The following is a 26,745-nucleotide window of genomic DNA, read 5'->3' as shown; positions in this document are numbered from 1 at the left end:
TAACAAGACAAGCGAGCAGGCACAAGGGAATCACAAAAGATGGGACAAATATGGACCAAAACCTAAGCATGAAAACTAAACTAAGGTAATCAAACTACCGAGGAACTCAAATACGGTTCCTTAGGTTTAAGGTTTAAATGGTGTGCTAAAGGTGTGTTAATGTGCATAGAGGAGCTCACGCTCACGTGTGTTTCCATGCCGTCCTAGGTTACTCCAATGCCACTTTCCTGAATGAGAGCACTGTTCTGGTCTATCGAGGCAATGGCCACATATTCCGCAACCTCACCAACCTCTCTGTGAACCTGCGCACCAGGAAACGTAGCGCAGCCATCCTACACGCGGAGAAGGACTCGGCCTTTGTCACCCTCTCTGTCCAGGACGGTTTCCTCTTCGTGGAGCTTCAGAGCTTCACCAGAGATGCGGAAGGCACGGAGGGAGACAAGCGAGGAGCGTCCACAGTCAGCCTCAACAGCATGAGATCTGTCAGTGATGGCGAGTGGCACAGTGTCCACTTGTTCATGACTGCACCGTGGGCTAATATGTCTGAGTGGACTCTGGTGCTGGATGATGAAGTAGATGAAGCCATCACCTCCAGTGGTCAAGGGGGAAACCTGGACTTCCTCAGGAAGGGAGTGGACATCTTCCTGGGAGGTTTGGGTCCTGACATTGGGTGGTCACTGTCTGGGTGCCTGGGCACAGTGGAGATGGGTGGTGTTGCTCTGCCTTACTTCAGCTCTTCTCGGGTGAACTTTCCACGTTTGCAGGAGGAGCAATTCATCCAGACGTCACTTAAGCCTCCGCTGGTCGGTTGCAGCGGGGCGTCTGTGTGTACGCCCGACCCGTGTCTGAATGGAGGGGAGTGCCGAGACTTCTTCAACTACTACAACTGCAGCTGTGCTGAGGGCTGGGCAGGGAGGCACTGTGGCTTCTTCACTGACACCTGTGCCTCCGGTCCTTGTATCCACGGCAACTGCAGCGTCAACGGGCTGACCTACGAGTGCTCCTGCGAACTCGGATACACAGGAGTGGACTGTGAGGAGGAGGTCGACATCTGTGCAAACCATTTGTGTGCACATGGAGGCACCTGCCTGTATGGGCCTGACAGGTATGCCTGTCTGTGTCCTGAAAACTACACCGGACCTCTCTGCAAGTAAGTCCAGGCTGGCAGAATAAAGAAGACATAACAGAACATTTGTTTATTCACCAATAGTATACCAGCACAATTCTATCAGATCCAAAACAAGAGCAAACATTATTTACGAAGAGCAGTCGCACACGATACCAGATAGCTCCAGATTGTTCCCGAAAGTAAAATCGAGCGGAAGACATCCAATGAGTTTGCAAACTTGTTCTTCAGTTAATAAATGTTAGTTGCTACTTGTTATATCTAAACAGTCAGCGGGAGATACTGTTGCACGTTATTCATATAGGTGGCAGCAAAGCACATAACTGCGGGTGCTAAGTGCCAATAGGTAAAGGAGAAGAAGCCATTTCCACTGTTTTCTGTGGCGCATGAGAAACACTGCTTTTGGCTGGTGACCAGTCCAGCGTGTTAGACCAGACCTCTCCCTCAAAGTGAGCTGGGATAGTCTCCAATTCACCTGCAAGCCTAATGAGGAAAAATGGCATAGAAAATTGATGCAAGGTTGGATAAATGATAACCAAACAAACAAAACACAGCAAACAGACAAAAAGATTCCTGGATCATGGTTTCTTCATTTGTCCTTTTCCGTGAAAAGTCAGCGTTACAGTGGAACTTCACTCTAGCATACTGACAGCTGTTCCGATACTTTTTTTAATGACATGAGAACGGAACGTTTTTAGAAACCATGCTACTAATTTGGATTGTATATTTTCATAGATACCTACCTTCTAAATATGCCAGAAATGTAAATCTATAGGATTTAGGCATCATTTATTCATAAATGAAGGAAAATCTTGACTGTTTTGTTTGTTTTTACGAAGTTAACATAAGTATTGACAATACACACGCCACCCTGCCACAAAATTAGATTATGTAGCTTTCGTCAATGAAAAAATACATCTCCGACTGTGTAAATCAAAAGCAATGCTTTAAAGGTTTTGCTTCAGCTCCATTAGATTGTGGCCCCATGAATTGTTTTATCATACATCATTGTTGATGTGATGCAAATCATGTCTTATGGGACAGACACTGGCAGAGGAAACATTTCATCCTGTACAGATGACTTTTGTCACTATCTGAACAGTTTTAGAGGCTTGGTTAGTTAGCGAACACAAATAAATCTTGCTAAATTGCTAAGACTGTAAGACAGAAAAGATGCTAGACTTGTTAATGTTCCTCCATCGCTGTCTACGCCTGCAGCGAGCTCGTCTGAAGATGAATTTCTATTCTAGTGTCAGCCAGAAAAGGCCTTCGTCTGCTGCGGTGTCTCACTGGTTCAGCGGCACTTTCTTTCCCTCTCATCTCCTGTTTGCCTCAGAGAACAGGCAGGGGAACGCCGCCAACCATTTATCCCATAAACATGCAGCTCCTTGCATTTTTTATTTTTTTTCCAAGTGCACTAGAACCTTTGCGAGCAAGCCACACGACAAGCGAAGCCGTACGTCTCCCTTCACTGGGAACATCCGCGCTGTAAAGTTTTCATCAAAATGACTTTGTTTTGTTTGTGTCGCTTTCTACCTCCCTCTCCCATCTCTCCTTGTGTTCCTCTCCAGTGAACGGGTTGAAGAAATTCCTTGGTACATTGTTGTCAGAAATGTGTAAGTATTTTTATTTTATTTTTTTTTACCTTTTTCTCTAGTGCTCCCTGTTTGTTCCCTGCTTTGTTTCGGAAATGTCATGCACAACATCTTTTTTTTTTTTTTTTTTTTTTTTTAAACAAAACGCCAAGCAAAGCTAATATTAACGCTGCCTCTGCCAGTGTTTGTTTATAAACACATACCCACCATCTAGAATGAGTGACAGCTGTGGTTCAAAAATGATTCATGTTGTCACAAAGTTGTGCGTTTGTCAAAAGAAGGCAGATAAAAAAAATCCTTGTATTTTGTTATTGAGGTATAAATTCCACATTACCAAAAGATATTTTGACTGCTCCCCTGGGCAAATGTTTGACCTTTTCTTTCCTGCGCATGGGATTTCATGTCAGTCGTTACTCGAGGTAGATAATCTGATTACACAAGTCGGGTCATAGGCTTCTTTTTCCCTCTCCACAAAATCAAACAATACAAGTAGTCTCGTGTGGCTGCTTTGTCTGGCTCCAATTGACAGCAAAGTTCTGGTTTGTAATCTGCATGTCCTCTCCAAGGCGGCCCAAGCTTCCTGTGTCTGTGTGCGGAGATGACATCAAAAACTACACTTGCTTCAACGGTGGCAACTGCACTGAGCGTGAGCTGTCGTGTGACTGCCCGCCTGGCTTCACTGGGCACCGGTACGATGGACACAAACCTGGAATTTTGCAGTTAATTACTATAAGAGTACAACAATAAAGGGTTTTATAAGACATTCTGAAGGAAGTTGCAAATGACATTATAAGCCTCTTTGTAAATCATTAGCAAACAGTTGTCACAACAGTTTAACTAACATTCAGTGTTCAATTTGAGTGAGGCACCATGTATCATGAAAGTCTTGCCTATTTAATGTACATGATGAAGAAATATTGTATGATACAAACAGTTGTGTGTTAGCTGTAAAGTGTGAATGGTCTCCCCATCGCTGTGTGCGGCTGCAGGTGTGAGCAGGAGGTCGACGAGTGCAAGTCCAACCCGTGTCTGAACGGAGGCTACTGCCGCAACCTGGTCAACAAGTTCCTGTGCGTGTGCGACATGAGCTACGCCGGCGACATTTGCCAGATGGACGTAAGCGACATTTACTTTTACGTGGCTGTGCTGCTGTGGCAGAACCTCTTTCAGCTGCTGTCCTACCTCATCCTCAGGCTGGACGATGAGCCCGAGGTGGACTGGGGGGAAAACAACTGAGGGGGCTCATGTTTATCTATGACAGGCTGTCATTCGTTAATGTTTCTGTGCCTTCATATCAAGCACCTTATTTAAGATGATAATCATTACGAGCAGTTAGTTCAGATACACAACAGTGCTTAACAAATTTTGACCACCATATGATGAAAGGTTGCCACTGCTGCTAGACTTTTACAGCATTAGTAATTACCAAGAGAGCACAGTAGACCAGTGGTTAGCATGTCTGCCTTACAGTTTTGTGGTTTAGGGTTTGAATCGCACCTCCGGCCTCCCGGGTACTCAGGCTGCCTCCTACATTCCAAAAATATGTATGTTAGGTTAATTGAAGACTGTCATTTTTGTCCAATGTTGCCAGATTGGCTGTCGATCAGGCAGTTGAGGGTCTACCTCGGCCCTCACCCATAGTCAACTGGGCCAGGCTCCAGCTCAATGCATAAAGGGAAAAGAAATTCAAGCACATTACCATTTCTTCATTAAGATGTCAAATTATACTTATTAACTTGCATTCCCGAAAAGTAAAACAAAAACAAAAAATAAATAAATACCTTGAATAATATGAGATTTCTCAGAGAAGCCCAATAAAATGCCTCAAATTTGGGTATAAAAAGGTCAATTCAGTATGAAATTCCTCATTCCTGTTTGAAATGCAAACATTTTGACAGATGACCAGAATTGAAGAAGTCTGCATGAAAGCATTTTGTGATATTGGATGAGAGGTGGTCTAATACATTTGTTAAGCACTATTTTTATTGCACACGTTGCCAGAGCCCAGAGAGATGACTTGCGTCCTCATCCTTTATACAGTATAAGGACTCCTTTGAGCCGAAGTGATCGGCACACGATGTGTCATAGTGATTGTGTTGCGAGTGTGATCTTGTTGACAAGGGAGCCATAATGTCATAATGCAGTTTCAGACACTTTAACAGAATCTAAGGCCAGTAAAATCCTAGATCTGGATAAAACTGGGAATATCCTACATAAGCATGAAAAATGACACCCTAATTCCACCCGTGAGGTGCCTTTGGATGCCCGTTTTCCCAACTACCCCCGTTTGCTCCCCGCTTTTGGTTCAAATGCATGTGCACCTTAAACAAAATAAACTGTTATTCATATCCATTTATATATATTACACCAAAATATCAAAGACTGCATTTCCCAAAAATCGAAAGATTTCCCAGCTAAACTTCCCATGGAGAGTTTGTGGAAGCTTTCTGGAAATTTTGATTTTTTTTTTTTTTTTTTTTTTTTTTTTAAACAATGGAACAAAACAAAAAGCTGACTTAGATATAAAAAAAAATAAATAAATAAATAAAAAAAATGAAGACATGTCACCCAAATAAATGATATAAACCAAACTCTATCCTCCATCTTGGAGGATAGAGTGTATTGTTGGAATGTTTTTCCATTTAGGATATCCTGTCAGTGTTTTGAATTGGAATTTCAGGGAGCTCCAAGCAGCATTGGTGTAAAGACATGTCTTAGTTCTAAAGGCAGAGAGAAGTGTCAGAATACAACATGACGTCTCACTTTGTTGTTGATGTGAATTCACATCAGTGAATGATTGACTGACAGCTGCACAATATTTTGTTTTGCTTTTTTTTTTTTTTTTGTCTGGAAACGTTTCAGTCTGAGGTATTTTTAAACACAAATTCTCTACAGCTCTGCTTAGACGGAAGCCTACAAACATTCACTGCAGGCTGTGGTGGTCCCCCTTTTATAGCCTCAAATACTTCTCATTCATCACTAGCTCCCTCACTTTCATTTGTTTTTGTCCATCTGATAACACTACTAAAATGATCATATGTCTGTTTTCGTCTGTCCATCTCCTCCATCAGAAACTGTGCTTACTATACATCGCTCTCTGTCTTTGGTGTTGTCTACTACTACTACTAATAATAATAATAAAAAAAAAATAATCTCCCTTAAATGTTCACTTTGTTGTCTGTCCTCTTTTTAATCACTCTTTCACCATTTTCACATTACGATCAGCTGTTTCTGTGTGCGCAAGTGTGTTCTAACGAGACGGCTCCATGACAACATAAATAGATACGTAATCTCCTTTAACAAGATGTAGAGTGATTGTATCCCAAAATATTTAAAGCTCCTAATCACACATGCTGAGTAAATGTAGGAAACCTTCCAGGGACAACAATTGGTACACTAAGCCTATACTTTTTGGACAACTACTGTCATAAATATCATAATGTGTTTAATATTGGGGTTGTCGTAGTAGTATGACTACAGGAGTTAAAGTAAAAGATACAGTGGTGTCTTGAGATATGAGTGATCTGACGTACGCGTTTGGTCGATTTTGAATTTTTTTTTTTGCTTTATCTTGTGAGCAAAAACTTTAGATATGAGCGCTGTATGTTGGCTGTGAACACAACTCTACTCACTTCACAACAAGCAGCAATTTTGGCAGATAGTGAACATTTGTTCAAAAAAGAGGTTTGAAGCTGTTTAATATGAAGTTGAAGATGAAGTTTACTGTCAAACTAAACAAGAAACAAAGACAATTACGTGTCACATATTTAAAACAACCACATACTGTAGCTTTGCCTTCGGGAGTCCGCTCAGCTTAATGCTAACAAACAATGCAAGATGGGCTAACAAGTAGCATAAGTGTCGTAGTGGATATTTGAAGACAAATGGTGCATCAACACCTGTAGACAGACTGGAAATGTTTCAGTCTGAGGTATTTTAAACACAAATTCTCTGCAGCTCCGCTTAGACAGAACCTACAAAGATTCACCGCAAGCCGTACTGGTCAACCTTTTATTGCCTCAAATACTTCTCATTCATCACTATCTCCCTCACTTTCATTTTTGAGAGTGAAATTAATGATGCTCACAGGCATATATTCTTTATCCTCTGCAAAACATAACTGACTGAATCACATAAAATTGTTGTAAAACTCTTCATTTGTCTCTATGAGTGTATTATTCTGCTCTCCAGTGGCAATTAATTTAATCATGATGCACAAAACCTTTAATTATGTCTACTATTTTTTATTAGATATTACAATAATGTACACTATTATACCGTGGTATTTTATTAAAAAGATTAAACATTTCTTCATTGTGTTTTTTGTGGAGGCTGGAACGGATTGGCAGATTCGCACTTCCATACATTTCAGTGGTGAAAGATGATGCGAGATGCACGTGTTTTGAGTTACGAGCATGGTCAATGAACGGATTACACTCATATCTCAAGGCACCACTGTATTAGCAACACCTCTAGTGCATTATGCAGTGCAGTTCTGCACTACTACAATAAAAAAAAAAAAATAATTCTAATGTTTTCAAAGTAATCTCTCTAGAACAGTTCGAACTGAGTCGATAATTAGTTTGTACAGGGGCAGCACTGTGCCTGAGTGGTTAGCACATCTGCCTAACAGTTCCGAGGTTTCATGTTGCCCACATTTCCAAAATAGGCATGTTAGGGTAATTAAAAGCTCTAAATTGCACATACAGTAGAAACCGGAAGTTGATATAGACGATATAAAATGAAACATGCTTTTTTTTTTTTTATACATGAAACCAGACTAAACGTTTCCTGTTTTAGGTCATTTAGGACAACCAAAATTATTTCTATTTGCTAAATGCTAGAGTCATGAGTGAAGATTTTTTTGTGACATTTTACATTACTTTCTTCAAAGTCAGAAGTTTACATACAGTAAGATTACTATGGCTTTAAACATTTGGGAAAACCCAGATGATCAGAATCAGAATCATCTTTATTTGCCAAGTATGTCCAAAACACACAAGGAATTTGTCTTTGGAAGCTTCGAATAGGTTTATTGACTACTACAGAGTTAATTAGACACTTAACCCGTGGATGTACAGAATTTGAAGGCACACCTGAAACATGCTGCTTCTTTGGGTAAAATCATAAGAAATTCAAAACCAATTATCAAAGATATCAGGAAGAGAATGGTGGACTTGGACAAGGTTGGTACATCCTGGGGGAAGCTTGCAATCCTGAGAACGCCATCACAACTTTGGAATATGGGGGTGGCAGCATCATGCTGTGGGGTTGTTTTTCTACAGGAGGTACTGGTGCACTTCACAAACTAGATGGCATCACGAGGAAAGAACGTTATGTGGATATACTGAAGCAACATCTCAAGACATCAGCCAGAAAGTTAAAGCTTGGTTGCAAATGGACCTTTCAATAAGACAATAATCCGAAGCATACTGCCAAATTGATAACAAAGTAAATGCTTTGGAGTGGCCTTCGCATCGCCCTGATCTCAATCCTATTGAAGATTTATGAAAAGGCATGCGTGAGCAAGGTGGACACCAAACAAACAGTTAGACTAGTTCTGTCAGGAGGAATGGGCCAAAATTGTGAGAAGCTTGTGAAAAGGGGATTCAAAATGCTTGACACAAGTCAAAGACGTTTATAGGCAATGCTAATGGGACTTTGAAGAACCCAAATAAAAATGATGTAGACAAAAATCGTTGTCTCATTATTTGCAGAATTTAGAAAATAGAAATAATTTTGGTAATCCTAACTGACCTAAAACCAGAAAGGTTTAGTCGGATTTCAGAAAAAGAGCATAAGTATCTTTTTATATAATATTTGTAAACTTCTGGGTTCAACTGTCGGTCTGAATGCGAGTGTGAATAGTTAGTTGTTTGTCAATATGTGATCTGCGATTGACTGGCGACCAGTCCCGTGTGTACGTTGCCTCTCGCCCAAAGTCAGCCGGGATAGGCTCCAGTTTACCTGCAAACCGTATGAGGACAAACGCTATCGAAAATGGATGGATGGTTTGCACAGTTCGGTTTGTTCCTAATGTTGTGGTCAGTGAGGGGCTTCTTATCCATGTATTTCTGCACACCTGTGGTTTATAAGGCGTTGTATTGGCCACCCCTTCAGGAGAATTGCAGTTTAAGCTGTGTAAAGCACTGTTCCTAAAAGGGACATTTCCATAATTTGATCATAAAAAACATTGTTCACCTCTCATACTGTACAAATGCGAGACTCCAAAATCTTGGGCCTCGCTACTGCTTTCATTAGTAACTTCGACGGCATCCATATATCTCTTATAACAGGGGCGAGAAAACCTTTGTGCTCATGGGCAAATTTGATTTTTAAAAAAGGTCATTCATAGATTAGGTAATTTGATATATTATATAGACTGGCGTTAAATGTATGTCAAATATAGGGATAGGCGAGGTGTCGGTATCAGGCCCATAACACCCTTATTTCAAGGTATCGGGTACTCATGAAGGCTGCAGATACCAGCCACTGAGACTTAAGGCAAAACATTCTGACATCGAGTAAGTCCTAAAGAGAGAAAGGTCTCTATTCACAATAATACATACTTCATTGTGTTAATTGAAAATGTATGTATCAAAAGTATCGTAGTAGTAGAGTGCTCAAGAGCGAATACTCATATTGATATCAGTCTGAAAAAGTGATATGGAATATCCTAGTGAAATAGGTATATTTTATTGTAATAATAAATAATGGATTCTCGTTTTAATTGAATTATTTATAATTCAGTTGATTACAATTTCTTGACCAATTATAGAATTAAACAGAATCAAATAAATGTTTGTTTATTATTTACAAAAAAAAATCTATCAACCAATTATTTCATGAGCGAAATGGATAAAAGTCAATGAAGAAATGCAAGTTAATGAACCAATTTTATGGGGAAATGCCCTATTAATGCAATTCATATTACAGGACTCTTTATAATGTATTACCTACATTGACCAAGCCTGACTTATACACGTCCATCATGCAAGATTTTGTTCATGCGTGTTTGTGCAGACACAGGTAGTTGGGAAGGATTGGGGGTTCGCACTATTGTGGCCATCCTTTGAGAGGACGACAAATGTGCTTTGCCTGCGAAAAATGCAGCATCTGGCGCTGAAGTGCAGCTTCAGCAGAGAGATGGTGGCTTTCACAGAAGTTTGGTCTGCTTCACGGAAACATATGAGGGCAGCTTATGTGGCATGCGCGCGCACACACACACACACACACAAAGCAGGCTGATAGTGCTGACAGCAGGGAGGCATTGCTATTGCTGCTGCCTCTGCTTGGAGGCTTCGGGGTGGCCTTGCCACGTACCTCAGAGACTGGTTAGTTAGACATCTCTGTGTGTGTGTGTGGCGGTGGGTGACTGATGGCGGGTCCTGGCTGCCGGCTGTTGCGGCGGCTTGCTTGTTTCACACTCACTCTGACAGCAAACTGTGCTGCAGTGACAGGTAAGCACTTTCACAAAGAACCTGCATTGAGAGGAGAGAAAAGTCTCATAGCTGCAGGAGCTAAATGTTGTGTTTTCTCAGTGTGTTTCCACGGTGATTGTTGAGTGTATAATGACTGATTGATAAGCTTTTATTATAGTTACAGCTACCACTCAAGAGTGTAACACCAACATCAACTTCTGATGTAAGTCAGTCTGCTGCTTTATGTGACAAAATGAGTGTTAACAATCAGCCTCCTACTGCATGGCATACTCTCATTTCTCCTGATTCACAAAGAGAGTTGAAATCTGGCGTTGGGCGAGTGAGTACTCGCACTCTGTAGTTACGACACAGAAAAAAAGACTGAAGTAAAAGAAGTAATGCTGACTCAACTCTTGTACTTAAGTAAAAGCCAAAAGTAAAGACTCTGAAATCTACTTAAATGATTCACTGTCAGCTGTTTTCAAAGAAGAGTTCCCAAATTGCCAGCATTTTGCCTGATCTTGACTGATCAAGAGCCACCACGGAACATTATGTTCTGTGACAATACAACCTACCGAACCGACGCCTCCCCCACCCCCCCAAAATGAGTAAACACTCTTCTTTTCCCAGACCTAAAAGTTTGTTTCTAGCTTTTTCCATCGTTTAGTCATCAGCAGTCGAACATGAGTTGGTTTCACCCAAAACAACGGTTTCTTAGCAAAAGGCGAAAAAACATATATTTCACTTTTGTGACACCTGTGGCAACAAAACCAAGACTGAGAACTGGCTTTTGATGGCAAAATAATGATTTATTTACAGATATACAACTAAGAGAGGCGCCGTGAGCGACACTGACGTTCCTCATGGCTCAAGTTGAACGCGAGCTATTTTACATGACGTTCTCCAGTCACCCCATGAACATATTTTCTCACAATCGCGACACACACTTTCTACTAACTACCCCAACGCATGCTCTGTTTATACCCTACACATAAATACTCTGTTCTAGTGTGAGGTGCTTAAACTTGTCCGACCTCCAACGTGTTGGCATTTCTCTCCCACGTAACAAGCCGAGATTCACCCCCTAATCTTTATCTTCAACACAAAAGCTGTGATGTAATGCCGCCATCTGCAGGGATCTGTTAGTCATGACAGTGGTTTACAGACATGAACATCATAACTAACATCTGATCACAAAATAGTTTCCCTCTTTTATTAACTTAGTGCTCATATTGAGAAGGAAAAAAATCATGTTGTTTTTTTAAGAGCTAGCAAGCGTTGACTCAACTTTTATGCTATTAAAACAACGCATTCCTATAGCTTTGCTGACGTGAACCAACTACTGCACAACTACACCATACTTGTGTGTTTTTTCCCCTCCCAGATTATTCAATGCTAAAATCTGGTGGTTTTTATACACAATGCGTTCACCACAAATCATTCTTGCAGCCAACAACCACACACAATTGTCTTAAGTAAGGCCACGGATGGGAATTATCTTGTCTGCGCCATTGTCGTAAACGCTCCGTTTTTTTCCCACCTTACAGTATGAAACCCCAAGATCTCAATTAATCAAGAAAGCAAACGTGGCTGACTTTTTACATCGTGTTGTCATCCACGGAGTTTGAAAAAAGCAACAAGCCTATTTTGACAAAGAACAGAGTAGAAAGTACAGATAGCAGTTTTCAATTGTAGCGTGTAAAAGTAAAAATCAGGAAAAATCAATATTCAAGTAAAGCACAGATACTTGAAAAATCTACTTAAATGCATTAACAAAGTATTTGTACTTAGTTACTATTCCTTAAGTAGCGTAAGTAACAGAGTATTTGTACTTCTTGACGCCCCCCTACTGATTGGCGCTGAAGCTGTTTGCGTGTTGTTACTGGAAGCAACAATGGACTCAGGCAGATTTCACAAGCTGTTAAAAGGCCTGCATTCAAATGTGACGCAGCGTTTTCCTCCAAACAAGGCCTGTGTGAGCTATTTTGTGCTGCACCTCTGGGGGTGTTTGTAGGGTTCATCAGGCAGCCTCTTGTGTGTGTGTCTGTGTGTGTGTGTGTGATCCTCTACAGACGGGGCGCGCTCCATACGGCTCTCGGGCGGCTGCCGTGCTGGCACCGTGTCTGGTCGGCCTGGCGATAGCGCTGGCGTTGGGGCTGGCTCTGGCCGTCGCCAAAGTGCGAGAGAGGCGGCAGACGGGGGGCGGTTTGAGTCTGAGGCGACTCGAGGCTTCCGTGGGTTGCAGCCCACCCGCCGAGGCGGGGAACGCATCCATCAGCACTTTGGCTGCACGTGTGGAACGCCGGGTGTAGCCAAGAGGGGGGAAAGTCGGTGTGAGATTTTGCTCGAGCGTGAGTGAGGAAAAACCAAACAAGGCACTTATGCACTGTACAGTCGACCCCATTTAATGTGGGGGATATGGACCAGGCCGCCCCAAAATAGGTGAAAATCGGCGCTGTAGAGAGCCCATATAGCACAGGTGTCAAATTCCAGGCCTGGGGGCCAGATCCGGCCCGCTACGTCGTTTTATGGGGCCCACGAAAGCAAATGAGTGATTCTTGGTAAAATCTATATCAAATTTTCAGATTGTCCTATGTAATAAATAAGGGTTTTTTTTTTTTAAACAAAACCCTTTTTACAGTAACCCTGAAGAACAGGTGAACAAACTACTATCCTTGACTTCTGATTTCAAAACTAGTAATCTATTGGTTGTGTATATGTAATACTATGATAAGGCAATGAAATGACTTAATGACTCTCCGAGGGAAACCATTACTACAATCTCCCCCGTGACAAAAGTTTTTTGATACCTGTGCGATATACAATAATTTGTTTTTAAACAAATGCTAACTCAAAAGAAATGTGAGACTATCATGTAAAATCACTGAGGAAATTAAAAGAAGACTCTCACTCACAGTTCTCCAAATGAATGTTCTCCAAAAAAGGTGCTTGCCTCAGGCTAATTATTTGTCACTCCCAGCTGATGTTCACTGTAAAACAAAACAAAAAACAATAAAAAAAAAAAATACATATATATTTAAAAACAAAAATGTTCAACTAAATCATTAATTTAGCTTCTTAATGCTAGCATGTTAGGCGAAACACCAGCGATGGGTTAATGTAAATTAGCAATGATGTTAGAGTAATTAAAAACCTTCAAACAATTTCTACTTTACACACGGAGCACCAACCCATACAAACAGAGCATGCAACAATGCTCACGGGCGTATATTCTCTCTGCTTTGTGGGAACGATGACGGCGATTACTGCAGCTTCGTAGGGAACCTCTTGTTTTGCGCCAAATTACGCTCCGAATTACGCTGCCTGTCGTTCAGCAGAACGCCGTGCTGCCCAGCATGTTGCGACACAACATGGCACTACACTGAAGACGTGCAACTCTGAATTCAGACTCGCCTGTATACTGTAAAAACCCATAAAAAAAACATTCACTTCAAAATCGGTAATTTACCGGGGGAACACTGTACTGTAAAGATGCTAACAAGCTCTCACATTTCATCCGTAGTTGACCTCTGAAGGCATGACCTCTGACCTCCTACTCGCCATCAGTCTGGTGTCCGTCGTCCTGCTGCTGGTTCTCATCCTGACTTCGGCCGGACTGGCGGTGGCGCTGAACCGCCGAGCCACCCGCGGCACCTACAGCCCCAGCCGGCAGGAGAAGGACGGGTCCCGGGTGGAGATGTGGAGCATCACCCAACCTCCGCCTATGGAGAGGCTCATCTGAAGAGCGGCCTGGGAACGAGGCCTTCACATTTGGATATGCACATGATACAACGTTTTCTCGGAGTTCTCCGGTGACACCGTTCGTCCTTCTTGCTCAGATGCGCTGCACCTGCCCGACGGGCATCCTTCATTCTACATAGATTGGTGCTCACAATGTATAGAGTTTGTGTGCCTAATCCATATTTGTAGGACAGATTTGTCTCCCGCTTATCCTGTTCATCAGCTGAAAGACAGACAAGACCCAGGACTGGCCACCAGTTAAACACAAGGCACCGTAAGGACTTCTTTTTGCATAACATCCTCTGTGAGCGCTGGAATCATGTAGTTCTACAGACATAAAACAAAGATAGGAATGAATGACTCAGAAATAGTTTGTCTTTAGGCTGACTTGCCTGTTAAAATGTTACAAAACTGTGCTGTCACATTGTGTATGTACGGAAAAGATTGGTCATTATGTGCCTTTGTTTGCCGCTAGGTATGTAAATATAGTCTGTGGGTGTATATTAATTTATTTCATAGATGTCGAATTTGGTGCCAATATTTTGATGATTTGCATTGCTTTTTCTTTTGTGTAGGTCTGAATACAACAATACTCATCGTGAACAAACTTTGTCACATTGTCTTCTTTTCTTTACACAAAATATGCAAGGCTGTTCTCAGCAAAATTTGCACTCCATACACAAAGTATGATTATTTAAACACATTTTCTGAAACTAATATGCCTTACATACTGTATTGGTCCTTATAGTTAACACTATCAAGTTCAGATATTCAATTATGATTATGGCTTCTTTCGGGGATTGAAAAAGTTAAAATATATCTTGCTTAAAAGAGAGTTTATGCATTTCTTTGTAACATATAAAGGAATTTGCATGCGTCTTTCAAAAAATCTCGCTGATTTGAACCACACGGTTTTGTTGGGGCAGTAACGTCTTGTTACCACGACAACCAACGTGGAGTTAGCGCATCGCGACGAAGCAAGGGCTGCACAGTGCGTTTCTTTACATTTAGTGACTTTTCCGACCCCTCGAACGACAAATCTAGTGAGTGTTTGTGGTGGTATCGGGGACTTCTGGAGACTGTTCGCCATTATGCGTCCAGAATGCAAATGAATCGCTCTTGCACGATCACACCAAATGTGATTAAACTATATCCTCCCCATAAAGTGCGCGTCTATACAAATTCAGTTGTGGAGGCAGCACTTCATCACCAAATTACATTTTGTCAATTACTGCAGTGGATCATTTGCTACTTACGGCTCAAGGATTGTTTCGTTTACCCTTCTTGTTAAGGTCTGCTTGCATTGGGGTCACGTTGTGCAAGCTTGCTGTGTGCGAGCCGACTGTTGGCATACATACTGTCCCGTACACGACTGAAGTGGAACAGTATGGCCTAGTACTGTTTAGGATCATTGGGACATGGTGGAGGTGACTGACATAGAGTTTGAAGTTCATCATACTAGAAGTCTTTGTTACTTTTGCTCCTGTCATGCAACTAAATTATTAGAAACAGTGGCGCACAAAAAGTACACACAGGGTTAAACGAATACCACACTTAACTTTGTCAAGCAAAACTGAGCATTATCTTTGTAAAGGTAGGTGATACAGCTCGCAGATATCTTGAATGTATTTGTGTCTAGACAAGCAGGTTGCATGAAAGAGCATTTATTTTCAGTTCACAGTGCATACAAGATGTGCAGTTGTACCAGGTTTGTCATCAACACCTCATGAGATGCACCTCAGTCGTTTCCTCCACAACGAGAACATGCCATTTTGTACAAAATCAGAACGTACCAGAGAACTTAATCGTTACAATAACCAAACAAGATGTTGCTTCATGTTTATACTTCTACTACACAGATGTTGCATTTTAGAATATTTTTGGCGCACGGAAAGTGATGTTAAAATACATGATGAAATGTGGCTGTCTGCACTCCTTAATGCTACATTAGCACACTCGGGCGCGGGCAGAATAGCAACAAGCACCGAGCGGTGGCTCTTCTTCCACATAGTGAAATGCGAACTCCCCCACACTACAGTCATCATCATTGTATAGCTTTAGTGTAAACAGTCAGCATAAGTTTTCACGTTACTCACAAAAGTAGTTAACCGCTTACGCATTTCTTCTCTACGGTTTATTTACAGCAGCCAATAAATGTAAAAAAGATGTTCTCCTACAAGGCAGATGATGTTAAATACTACAACGCAATCCAATGCAAGGCAGAACCAACATATTTGCATCATTCTTTTGTTTTGTTTTGTTTTGTTTTGTTTGGGGACTGACATGCTAAATACTGATATAATTACCAATAATTATGAATGAACCACATTAAATAAGAGCAAAGTCCGAGCAGACGATACATCCAAGTACTGAACATGCGTGCAGAAACAAGAGTAAGCACTGGAACGTGGGCGATACATTTGATATTGTTGTCTCTTTTGTAAATAGTCTCTTTCAAAAAATATTATCTAAAACATTCACATTGGGTGTTATTTTCAACACACAACACCAATTATATATTATGTAAAAAATACATGTCTAGTGAGCTGAAAATATTTTATTTTTCTGGTTTTTTGTTATGAAATGAAATCCTCTGAGAGCGTTTTAAATGCCTTTTTTTTAATACTTTTGACCCAAGTTCTGAGAAAAGAAATGAAATAGTTAAAAAAAAAAAAAAAAAAATCAAACTAATGGAATCATAATCTAACAAAAGACAAATGAAATCAAATACCAGGAGGTGCGTCCTGTCTGAAAAACATTGCCTGAGTTCACTTCAGGTCATTTGGTCACAAGCACTCGAAAGTTGTTTTCACTCTTGAAACAATCAAAGGACCACATGATGATTTAAACATTGCATACTCCTACCGTTCTCTTGAATACTGTACCAGGTATACTCTTTATAAGGCACACCACACAGTTGAACACACAAACAACACCCGACGTGGCTTATTCCCATTAGAAGCTAACTTGATTTGCCCCCCCCCCCCCCAAGTAGTTTAAGTATTACCCTTTGAGTTGGAAATGTTTGCATAGTCACTTTGTGTTTTAATGTGTGTCAGTAAGTTGGGCCGCCGCAGAGTTGGTTCTGGAGTTTTTCCTTATTTGGAGTTACTACTACCGACGTCTGCTCGTTGAGACGCTGGCCGGCTACTTTATGAGCAAAACATTAACAGGGCGGCGGCAGCAGCAATCCGCCAACTGGCTGCCGGCTGACTGGCGTCTGGTCGAAATCACAACAATAGCACCAAACCGAGCACAGGGAAAAGCCCCCCCCTTCTTTTTTTTTTTCCCTGTTTCAGCCTCAAACCCCCGCATGCAGCGTTTCTCTCCACAGAATCACACTGTACACGTCACACACATGTAAGTGTGAGCTGCGTTACAATCATACACGCTATCGTCAGTGTGCGACTGGAAGCTCGGACACGCGGAAAGGCCGTTCCGTATCCGTGATATTGCGCTTAAGGTTCATGTACTAGTATGCTGCACTGTGCTGCACTAAACTGCAAAAATGCCAATCTTACCCATCAAATGCATCTTATTTCTTGTGAAAACAGACAAACAAACAGACAGTGAAGACAGTTGTGACTTTTAAGAATCTTATATTAAGTTAAAATAAGACATTTTGTCCCTAAATTCAGTGAAAGTAATCTGCCAATGGAACTATTATGAATTGATTCGATCAAATTCTTAAAGATCTTGCAGCTTAAAATAAGTCTTTTTGTCTGAAAAATTTAGAGGAAAAAAAAAGAAGTCAAACTGTCTTAAAGTACAGTACGATGTTTTCACTAGGAAAAAAAGATACATTCACTTGGTTAAGATTTTGCATTTTAGCAGTGTAATAACACAGCTAGGCCTAATTGGTAGGCATCTGTCCCACGCTAGTAGCCTCTTGAACCCCACTAGTAGACCCAAAAATGCCCACTAGTAGTTTTGTCTCACTAGTTGACGACCTTGTGCTACTAGTAATACTAGTGTCATTATAATTACTTCTAATTCTACGAGTTAACATCTACCACTCCAGTAGTATTAGCATATATCAACTAGTGAAGTTTTTCCTCACTAGTAACATGCAGTTGTCCTATTAGTATGCCAAAGTTGTTCTGTCACTTTACTAGTAAGACAGTTATTCTATCACTGTGCTGAACAAACTAGTGAAGAAAACAGCAGACCAGTACATGTGCCTCAAACTGGATATCACAGATATTGAATAAATGCTTAAAGGTCTTTCCACAACAACAAAAGAAATGAAGAGAAGACAAGATGAAAGAAATGACATTGAGCAGAGAGCAAGAGACATCAATAGAGGACGAGGAGAAAGGGTTGAAAAATGAAAAATCAGACGTATTGTTCATGTGGCCTTCCTTTCAGTGTCGACATGCAAGTTCCTTATCTGGAATGCAACTTTGAAGAGCAGCTTAACAGCACGTCATCCTCCAGGATAAATGACGTATTTGCCGAAAGTACCGTTCACACCTCCGATACGGATTCACGTAATCAACAGACAAACAAATCACATGTCCACTTAAGGGGTGGTGTCAGAAATGTTGTACATCACTTCCCAAGGCTCACGAGGACCGTTTAAATACTTGTTCATCGAAAAGTGCGTTGCTCGAGTGATATGTGAGGACCGTTGCCATGACGATGGGATGTGACTTATTTGAATTCCTGGAACGTGTGAAAAATGCAACATGGGCACTACTCTCAAAGTCCTCCTTCCTTCCATCATGTTTTCATTGCTAATGAGAACAAAAAATGTTTTTTAAATCTGACATCTGCAGAAGGCTGTGTGGACTAAAGTCTCAGGACACACCTCTTAATTGTTTAATTAATCAATCAGCAATTGGGTTACCAAAACATTTCTTTGACAATTCTCTGCCTCCAAGTCGTTTTCTGTTCGTGACTGATGGGTTTCATGTGGCAAAACTTGACTGGAAACACATATGGGATGTTCTTCTGGATCAAAGGACAAAACCCCTCAGAGACACTGGAACATCTTTTGTGTCACCCAGGCACGGGGAGAGCATGCAAACTCCACACAGGTGGGGCCGGGATTTGAACCTCGGTCCTCAGAACTGTGAGGCAGATGCGCTAACCAGTTTTCCATTGTACCGACCAGCCGTTCTCTGAGAATACCAAAATTGCAAAAAAGGTCATTTTCAGGCACCAAAAACCCCATCCATAACCTTTTAAATGTCAATTTCTCAAATTAATCCAAATTAAATATAAATATTCCCCTTGTTCGTTAAAGGTTACAGTAGCGACAATCTTAGCTTGACTTAAACACAGACTCTTCTGAAAGTGATTCTATCTAGCCTAAACAATAAAAACATACAGAACACATAACCAGGCCGCACCGTGCCAGCTGCGGGTGTTCAATGTATTAGAATTTCTCGAGATGGTTAATTGAGGGTTTTCGTTAACCGTAAACTATAATCCTCAACGTTATTAAATTGTGAAATATTTCACAGTGTGTAGTGAATCTACATATGTGAAATTTACTTTTTGAATTGAACTACTGAAATGAATGAAGTTTTCCTAGCTATGACATCCTATTTGGATGCACCTGTAGAGCGTCTTGCCAATATGCATTTACTTCTTGCATAAGTTGTGGAAATCAGTCCCTTGGATGAGATCTTGTTCCTCTCCGCCAGTCTTTCCTGTTTTGTTCCCACAGACTCCAGCTCTAGGTCCTCACATTTCTCTGTAAGTCTTGACATGAAATGGATCCGTGGCAGGCTGCCGCAGACTTCCAGAATCAAACTGCCCGGTAGAAAGTTACGAGTTTTCTGTGGCTTTGCTGTGGTGACTGTTATTGCAGTGAACCTGCGAGAGCTGCAGGCCACTGTGGAGTACCGGTCCGACACAGCACATGGACTCGATCTCCTCCAGGAGGCCTCGATCCTGCAAAGTCGCCCCCGGGCCTTTAGAGTGATCCAGACTCGGAAGCCCCTCCTTGTAGTCCTTCTCCCAGGGTACCTGCACTGAATGGCTGTTCCTGGCCCTAGTCTCCTTGCATCCCTGCCTCTGCAGAGACTTCTTCTTGTAGTTCCTCACCGTCTCCTTGGAGAGCACCTTCCTCCTCAAGATGCCGGTGGAGCCGGTCGGGTTCTGCGTCGGAGGGGGCTCAGTGCTCGCTTGGGGCTCTGAAATGGTCTGAGCGCGGGCCGCCGGCAGCGGAGAATAGTTTGGAATTGAAGATGCGTGAGACAAAGTTGGAGATGGCGTTGTGGGTGTAATCCGATGAGATGTTGAGGGTGAATAGGAGAAGCGGTCTCCCGCTCGTCTCTCTGGAGGTAGAGAATGTGGACGGGACTGCTCATCTGTTACAGGCACAGGGGGGATGAGGGGTTTCTTCAGGCTGCTCTTGTTGGGCTGTCTGCGCGGGGACGGTGGGAGGTGTTTCCCGTGGACCGCACTGTCATCCTGACCCATGTTCCAGCCCCCCTGATCCCCGCCTCCGCCACAACCGCTTTCCTCTGACGGTTGAAAGTCACCAGAGGCGTTAACCTTATTCTGAAAATTAACAGGCAAAAACAAAATAATTAGCAAAGATCATATTCATGGTGCATTAAATCAAGTTCATTGTATTTTAACATTGGGATGACTACGATGTGTGCTTCCTGTGTGCGTTTTGAATACAAATTATCGTTCTGCTCATTATGAGCAAAAATCTCAATTATTCCTAAATTTACAAGCGCGAGGAACCAATAATGGAAAATTGACTTGGGGGAAGGGGGGGGGGGGGGGTTACAGTGGATCCCGACACTTGCGGTTCGGCCCCCGGAGATGCCCTCGTAATCTGACAGAATTGGCGGCAAATATTGCTACATCAACGTGTGCCACACTGATAGTGTTGTAATAACAGCTAAAGATGCTGCAAAAAATTATTGCTGTTTGTTGTTTAATTATTTTATTAAGTTGGTGTGCATATTATTGCAAACAAGTTATGCTTTATTTGTCCCCTTAAAACAGTTTGTTTTGCAATTGAGATTACAGGTACCAAAAAGAGTAAAGAAAGTTTTGAAATGATTTATCTTGGTCTCATTTCTTTACATCACAAAACATTTGAACACGTACTCTAGATACAGTACACCTAATCAGCTGCATGACATAATGCGTCACTCATACCGGGGCCTGGTAGTCCAAGTCCTCCAAGGATCTGAAGAAGTCTAGGCTCTTGGCTGCAATGAGTTTGCCTTGCTCCATCGTGGTGGTGTTCAGAGAGTCCAGGATCTCCTCCAGCAGGTTCATCTTGCCTGACTGGGAGGAGTCGATGTCCAGCTCCAAAGAGTAGGAGTCATCGCTGTCCTCCGTGTATGACGGGACATCACCACTGTCCTCTGACGAGAGCCTACGTTGGGAACACGTCACATTCTTGAGAGAAAAGTCAGATGTACAGATGCAACCAAAATACATCGAATATTGTAGAAAACAAAATGTTTCTTTCTAATTAAACTGATATATAGATTCACTACACACACACACACACACGTTTTTTTAAAACATTTAGATGATTATAGTTTTCAGCTAAGGAAACGATGATGACTAAATTCATCTCAGGAAATTTAAATATTACATAAGAAACTAGGCAGAAATTGGCTTCATTAAACACATTGTCCTATGTGTTTAATGAATCTTTATTTTTTCAATTGAACTACTTTTCCATTATATTCTACTTTATTGAGATGCACCGGTATGTATTACTTTGAACAAAATCCAAATACATTTTTTTTGTATATAAAATATCAATGAGACAGAATAATTACAAAGTTGTCCTCCAAAAAAAAATCGGTATTATCGTCCAGCCAAATTTAGCCTGTTTTACCAATAATATCCGCTTGGGGGCAGTACCACCATGGCCTAAAAAAATCACTTGCCTTGAGCATCTTTTTCCCTTTTAACATTTTGTTCTTTTTAATAAAATCTATAAGTTATCCAACAATTGTGCCTGTACACATGGCTTTGGTGATAAAATACAGTCAGGGCGAATGAAAGGCGCACTTACTTGCTAGCCCTGTCCAGCTCGTCGTCATCAAGCCCGTAGCCAAGCTCTCGAGGGCCCACGCTCACTGGAGACTTCTTGAAGTTTTGCTGTGAATGAGAAACACAAAAAATGCACACAAAAAAAATACATAAATAGAGGAAGATTAGAGAAAGATATCTGCTAAGTCCTTGAGGGACAAAGCTTCTTTTATTGGACCAGAACCCAAAGAGTTGATACTATATTAGTCAAATTGGGGTCTGGGGATGAGAATGTTTAGAAGCGTTTTTATCAAATTAAGCAATAAGTCGGTTCTAAGAGCAGGCCCGTGTAACTGCATTAACGATTGGCGTCGTAACATCTCTGCACATGGTGTTTGTCAGAGCAAAGTGCTGAATGATCAGTATGTGGTGCCGTTTAGTGACACAGCGGGTTTAATAAGCCACCTGTGTAACATGTTTAATGTGCGGGTTCAAGACGAGACAGCAGCTTTACACAGCAACGCGGGACGCTCCCCATCTGCCGCGGGCCACTTATTAACATGGCCTCCACCACCATGCACATGTTCCTCCATCACCGCCAGAACATGTGCTCTTCCAACACCATCGCTTGTCTTCTAATTGACATTCCACTAACAGAGCGGTCTTTTTTTTTTTTTTTTTTTTTATAAATACTGGAAACAAACCTAAATGAGGGGTCTTTTATCTGTGCTCCTGTATATATTCAATGTTGCATTCTTTACACCTTTTTCATCACTTCAATTTTCTTAATATCCAGCTTAATGTCCTAGTGCAATGTACTAGTACGTTGTATGACAATTTAGCCAACTAGTAGAATGAGTAGGGCACATTAGTAGAACTACTGTTTTACTCTTTAAAATGTTTTTATTAAAAAAACAAATTCACTAATGCCTTCCACTACTGCATAATGTTTCTACATATGTTTGTATATTCAGGTATGACAACTTGTATTTAACTTTTTGTTTAGGTAAATGTTTTATCTAACTTTTAAGTAGAATGCATTTCAATTGAATCTTAATGCAAGTAATTTTTAATTTTCTTATATTTAAGTGCAATGTCGATGTTCAAAGTGCATGTTACAGTGAGTTAAAATAATATTTAAAATACTAGGAATAAAACCCAATTTTTTTATCAACACATAGGCCTACTAGGCTACTGTACTTCAATGTTGATCAGGATAGTAGTACTTTATATTTTTGGGTGGTACTTTCTGTAAAAAGTTTGAGAACCACTGCACTGGTGAATTGCAAGAATTTTGTAATGTCACTAGCAGTACTAATAAGACAGGTGTCAATTAGTGCACAGATTTCCCTAATTAGTAACATGTAGTCATCCTGAAAGCATGCCATCGTTGTCCTCCTAATGTGCAGAAAGTAGTGGTTGGCAGTAAGACACAATCATTCGACTAGTGCAGCCTAGTTGTTCTACTAGTGTGCAGAATTTTCTTACTAGTGAGGACAAAGAGCGTACTAGTACATGGACCTTAAGCTGGATATCAACGAAATGGGAAAACAAATTGCTTAAATGGCTTTCCATACTCTTGTGTAAACGGTCAGCCACACAATCGAAGGCCCTCTGAAGCCAAAAAGTGAGAATAGCACAGGGGGTGCTTGAGAGTGTTTGTGCATTTGCTACACAGAAACCAAAGATGCAGCAATAAAAGGTAAACACAAAAAAGAATGCTGGGAAATAAGATGTGAAATGGTTTGAGGTGACAGAATGTGCCCCGAAAGGTGATGATAGCAAAGAGGTGGAGCCAATAGGTGTGGCCCATGCAGAGAGGTGAAGGACGGCATTGGATGCGAGTAGCGAGCCGGTCTTCATTAGTGGACACAGTGCCAGCCAGATAGGCGGAATGTAACGTCACGTGTGGCTGGCCTGGCCTCATTTGGGATACACACACAAACAACGAGTTAGGATGTGTGCAGTAGTCACTTAAGCCTCTCAAGTCGTGGGCCTAAGCAGGAACACATGTGGTGGCAGCGCTGATTGGCCCACTCGCTGCCCTTCCATGGTAGCTTGGAGCTATAATGAAAGAGATTTGAGAGGGGCTCTGGCCCAGGATCCCTAAACAGCATTTAATGGATTCCTGTGTCAGGGCAGTAAATCTGGGGCCAGGCTGACGTGGCAGCCAACCAGAGGGCCCGCAGAGCGGAGATGCACCTGTGATACACACGCACACACGCATGCGCACACACACACGTGCCCTGTGTGTACGACGCTGTTCATTTGAGCGTGTTTGGCAAAGCGGGGCCTCTCTGTGCAGCGAGGTGTTTATTAAAGCAAGGTGAAGGCAAACATAAGCAGACACAGGTCACGAGGCCCGCATGCCGCTGTGATCTCAGTTACAGCTTTGGTCACGTCTGTCCGAAAAGGAAGTACCACAGGGAGCCGTAAACGGACGGTCCCCTCCCCGACAAGGCCTCATCAACTTGTCATTGCTTCTCTTCGCGGTGAACCCCAGCACGGCGGTTACAATTACACAGTTTCCAACAACTTTGGTTTTCACACTTTTCTGCAAAGAGTTCCTCAACAGCAGCCATTTGTCTGACTCGTGAACTCTGATGCACTGTGCACCAATGTAACGAACAAAAGCATGTTAAAGATTGGAGGCACCCGCAGTCAAATATAGTCAAGCCCCAGGCCTGACAGCACAGAGGAGAACTTGAAAAAGAAGAACAACAGATTATCATACTGCTGCTCCATTAGCTCCTCGCTGTGGGCTAATAGGAAGCTGAAAGGTGCAAATGAAAAATTGATCTCCTTCTATCGGCTCCCTGTCTCACATTTTCTCCCTCTGTCACTCTGTCGTCACTTTTGTCTTTGACTGCACGGCGCCGCCAGTCAGCAGCATGAGAGGGGGGGGAATCAAAACAAAAACGACATAAATCTGAAATCATTTTAGCAAAATGACCTCCAGCCTGAATTTCGACAGGAAGTCTATTCTCCATCAAGGTGCATGTTTGATATCTGAGCTTTTATTTTTTGTTTCTGACGGGAACATTTATTTCTTCCGTTATCACTTTAGCCCTTTGATCTGAATTCCAGAGTGTTTGGCGAAAGAGCAAAAGGATTGGCAATACTTTCAGTCCTGTATTTGTACATAAAACCCGACACGCTCGCCGCTGCAGCCTTCACAGGCCTGTGAGTAAATTATGAACTAAACTCTCTGACCTCATCCTCACCACCTTCACAGTCCCGATGCAAGATGTCTCAAAACATTTCCCACTTCTGACGCAACACATTACTGTTCATTTCTGGCTATAAGCGGAAAATCAAATCATCAGCATCCATTTCGGCAAGTGCATTTGAAGGAACAAACTTTCCCCTGCATGACCACTTATGCAGAACAACGCTCTCTGTGGCGGGTCCAAACTCTAGCGGGCCTTAAAAGCCCGCCTTACATTATGCATTTCATAGGGTATTTCTGAGTGGCCACTGATCTCACAGCTTGGCAGTATATGTAAAGAGATTCCGGTAAAATGCAAACAAACCTTGGGGAGAGGAAGACACTCTGCAGAAGGACGGCCAAGTCTGCCTGTTTAAGAGCAGCACGCTCCAAAGAGGCGGAGGAAAACTGTTTGAGACAAGCTCCAGTGCTCGTCCGTCCAACTGGCTGTCGCTGAAAGGACACTTTAAAACGGGAGCCATATATAAAAGAAGAAAAATGTGCTTCATGCTTATTCTATTAAACCTAAAGTCTCATCCAGGTGTCTGGGTGAGAACAGCCGCAGTGCAGTACACAGTCACCGCCTGGAGATGGCACTTTGGTTTCAGACAGGAAACCCAACCAGTGACACACACTAGGCTGTCTGTTCCATGATGTACTTTTGCTTCAAATTCAAACTATTTTATATGAATCCTAAATAAATTAAATTGCAAAAACGTTGGTCTTGGGAATACGAAAGCACTACAGCAACAAAACACCCAATATCCTATGAATCAGTGATGATCGATCAGGACTATCAACAAAAGAAGTGTACAGTGGATATTGATGTATGTGAAAATACCTAGACCTTTAGGTTAAATAAATAAAAACGGATACAGCAGAGCCATCTTCAGGTTAATCAGATTTTAGGTCTGGGCTTTAACTAGGTAAATCCAAAACAATGATTTTCTTCTCTGGTGAAGCCATCCTTGATTTGAACGAAGGCCAAACTGACAGATTTGTTTTTACTGTTCTTCAGTCCCTGTTTCTTTTACAGTTAAAAAGTAGCTGTTGTTGGTCAAGTGTTTTTTTTTCTTTAAAGAATGTTTTGAAATGATTCATAATGAACATTGAAACATTTCAGTATGTAATTGCCCCTTTTTCAATTAATATGACTTGTAAGACATTTAATGATAGGACACAGGAAGTTTAGTTTCGTTTAAATGAATACAAAACCAATGTCCATAAAAACTTTGTAGATGAATGTCGCAGTACGAAGCAACCAATTTATTTCATGGATAACGGTGCACTGTTTTTGTTTGTTTGTTTACCATTAATATGTCAATATGTTACCATAGGAACCGTCTCATATACAGTGGATCCCCACATACTCACGGATCGGCACCCACTGATTCAACTATTCAATATTTTTCGAACAACAACAAAAATGCTTATTGGCGGTTTATTCTCGCATATTAAAGAATTATTTGGGTAAAAAAAAAAAAAATAATAATAATTTGTTTTCACTATTTGCAGTCTGGCAATCCCGAAGAGCAGGATACGTATACGTATACGTATACGTATACGTACGTATGTACGTATACGTATACGTATGTATGTGTGTGTGTGTGTCTGTGTGTGTGTGTGTGTGTATATATATATATATATATATATATATATATATATATATATATATAAACACACACACACACA

General features: G+C 41.5%; 2 protein-coding genes across 6 annotated transcripts in view; one reads left to right on the top strand and one right to left on the bottom strand.

The window, feature by feature from the left end:
• The window catches only part of crb1 (crumbs cell polarity complex component 1), a 35,694-nt gene extending 20,307 nt beyond the window's left edge, over nt 1–15,387 (top strand). For 2 of the 3 annotated variants that reach the window (XM_061778459.1, XM_061778461.1), the window contains 6 exons: nt 208–1,150; nt 2,698–2,742; nt 3,288–3,410; nt 3,711–3,837; nt 12,215–12,493; nt 13,666–13,800. In XM_061778459.1, the coding sequence (XP_061634443.1) occupies nt 208–1,150; nt 2,698–2,742; nt 3,288–3,410; nt 3,711–3,837; nt 12,215–12,454 (1,478 nt within the window). In that variant the 3' untranslated portion in view covers nt 12,455–12,493; nt 13,666–13,800. Of the gene's footprint in view, nt 1–207; nt 1,151–2,697; nt 2,743–3,287; nt 3,411–3,710; nt 3,838–12,214; nt 12,494–13,665 lie in introns of all 3 variants that reach the window. The other variant, XM_061778460.1, reaches the window with a different exon arrangement.
• Nucleotides 15,388–15,531: 144 nt separating this feature from the next.
• Nucleotides 15,532–26,745, bottom strand: part of dennd1b (DENN/MADD domain containing 1B) — a 136,049-nt gene continuing 124,835 nt past the window's right edge. For all 3 annotated transcript variants that reach the window (XM_061778464.1, XM_061778462.1, XM_061778463.1), the window contains 3 exons: nt 21,889–21,974; nt 21,012–21,234; nt 15,532–20,396 (listed from right to left, as the gene is read on the bottom strand). In XM_061778464.1, the coding sequence (XP_061634448.1) occupies nt 19,659–20,396; nt 21,012–21,234; nt 21,889–21,974 (1,047 nt within the window). In that variant the 3' untranslated portion in view covers nt 15,532–19,658. The remainder of the gene's footprint in view (nt 20,397–21,011; nt 21,235–21,888; nt 21,975–26,745) is intronic.

Source organism: Phyllopteryx taeniolatus, chromosome 7, assembly GCF_024500385.1.
Source record: "Phyllopteryx taeniolatus isolate TA_2022b chromosome 7, UOR_Ptae_1.2, whole genome shotgun sequence".
NCBI lineage: Eukaryota > Metazoa > Chordata > Actinopteri > Syngnathiformes > Syngnathidae > Phyllopteryx > Phyllopteryx taeniolatus.
The sequence above is the reverse complement of the archived record's forward strand: the minus strand, read 5'-3'. Positions and strand labels throughout refer to the sequence as shown.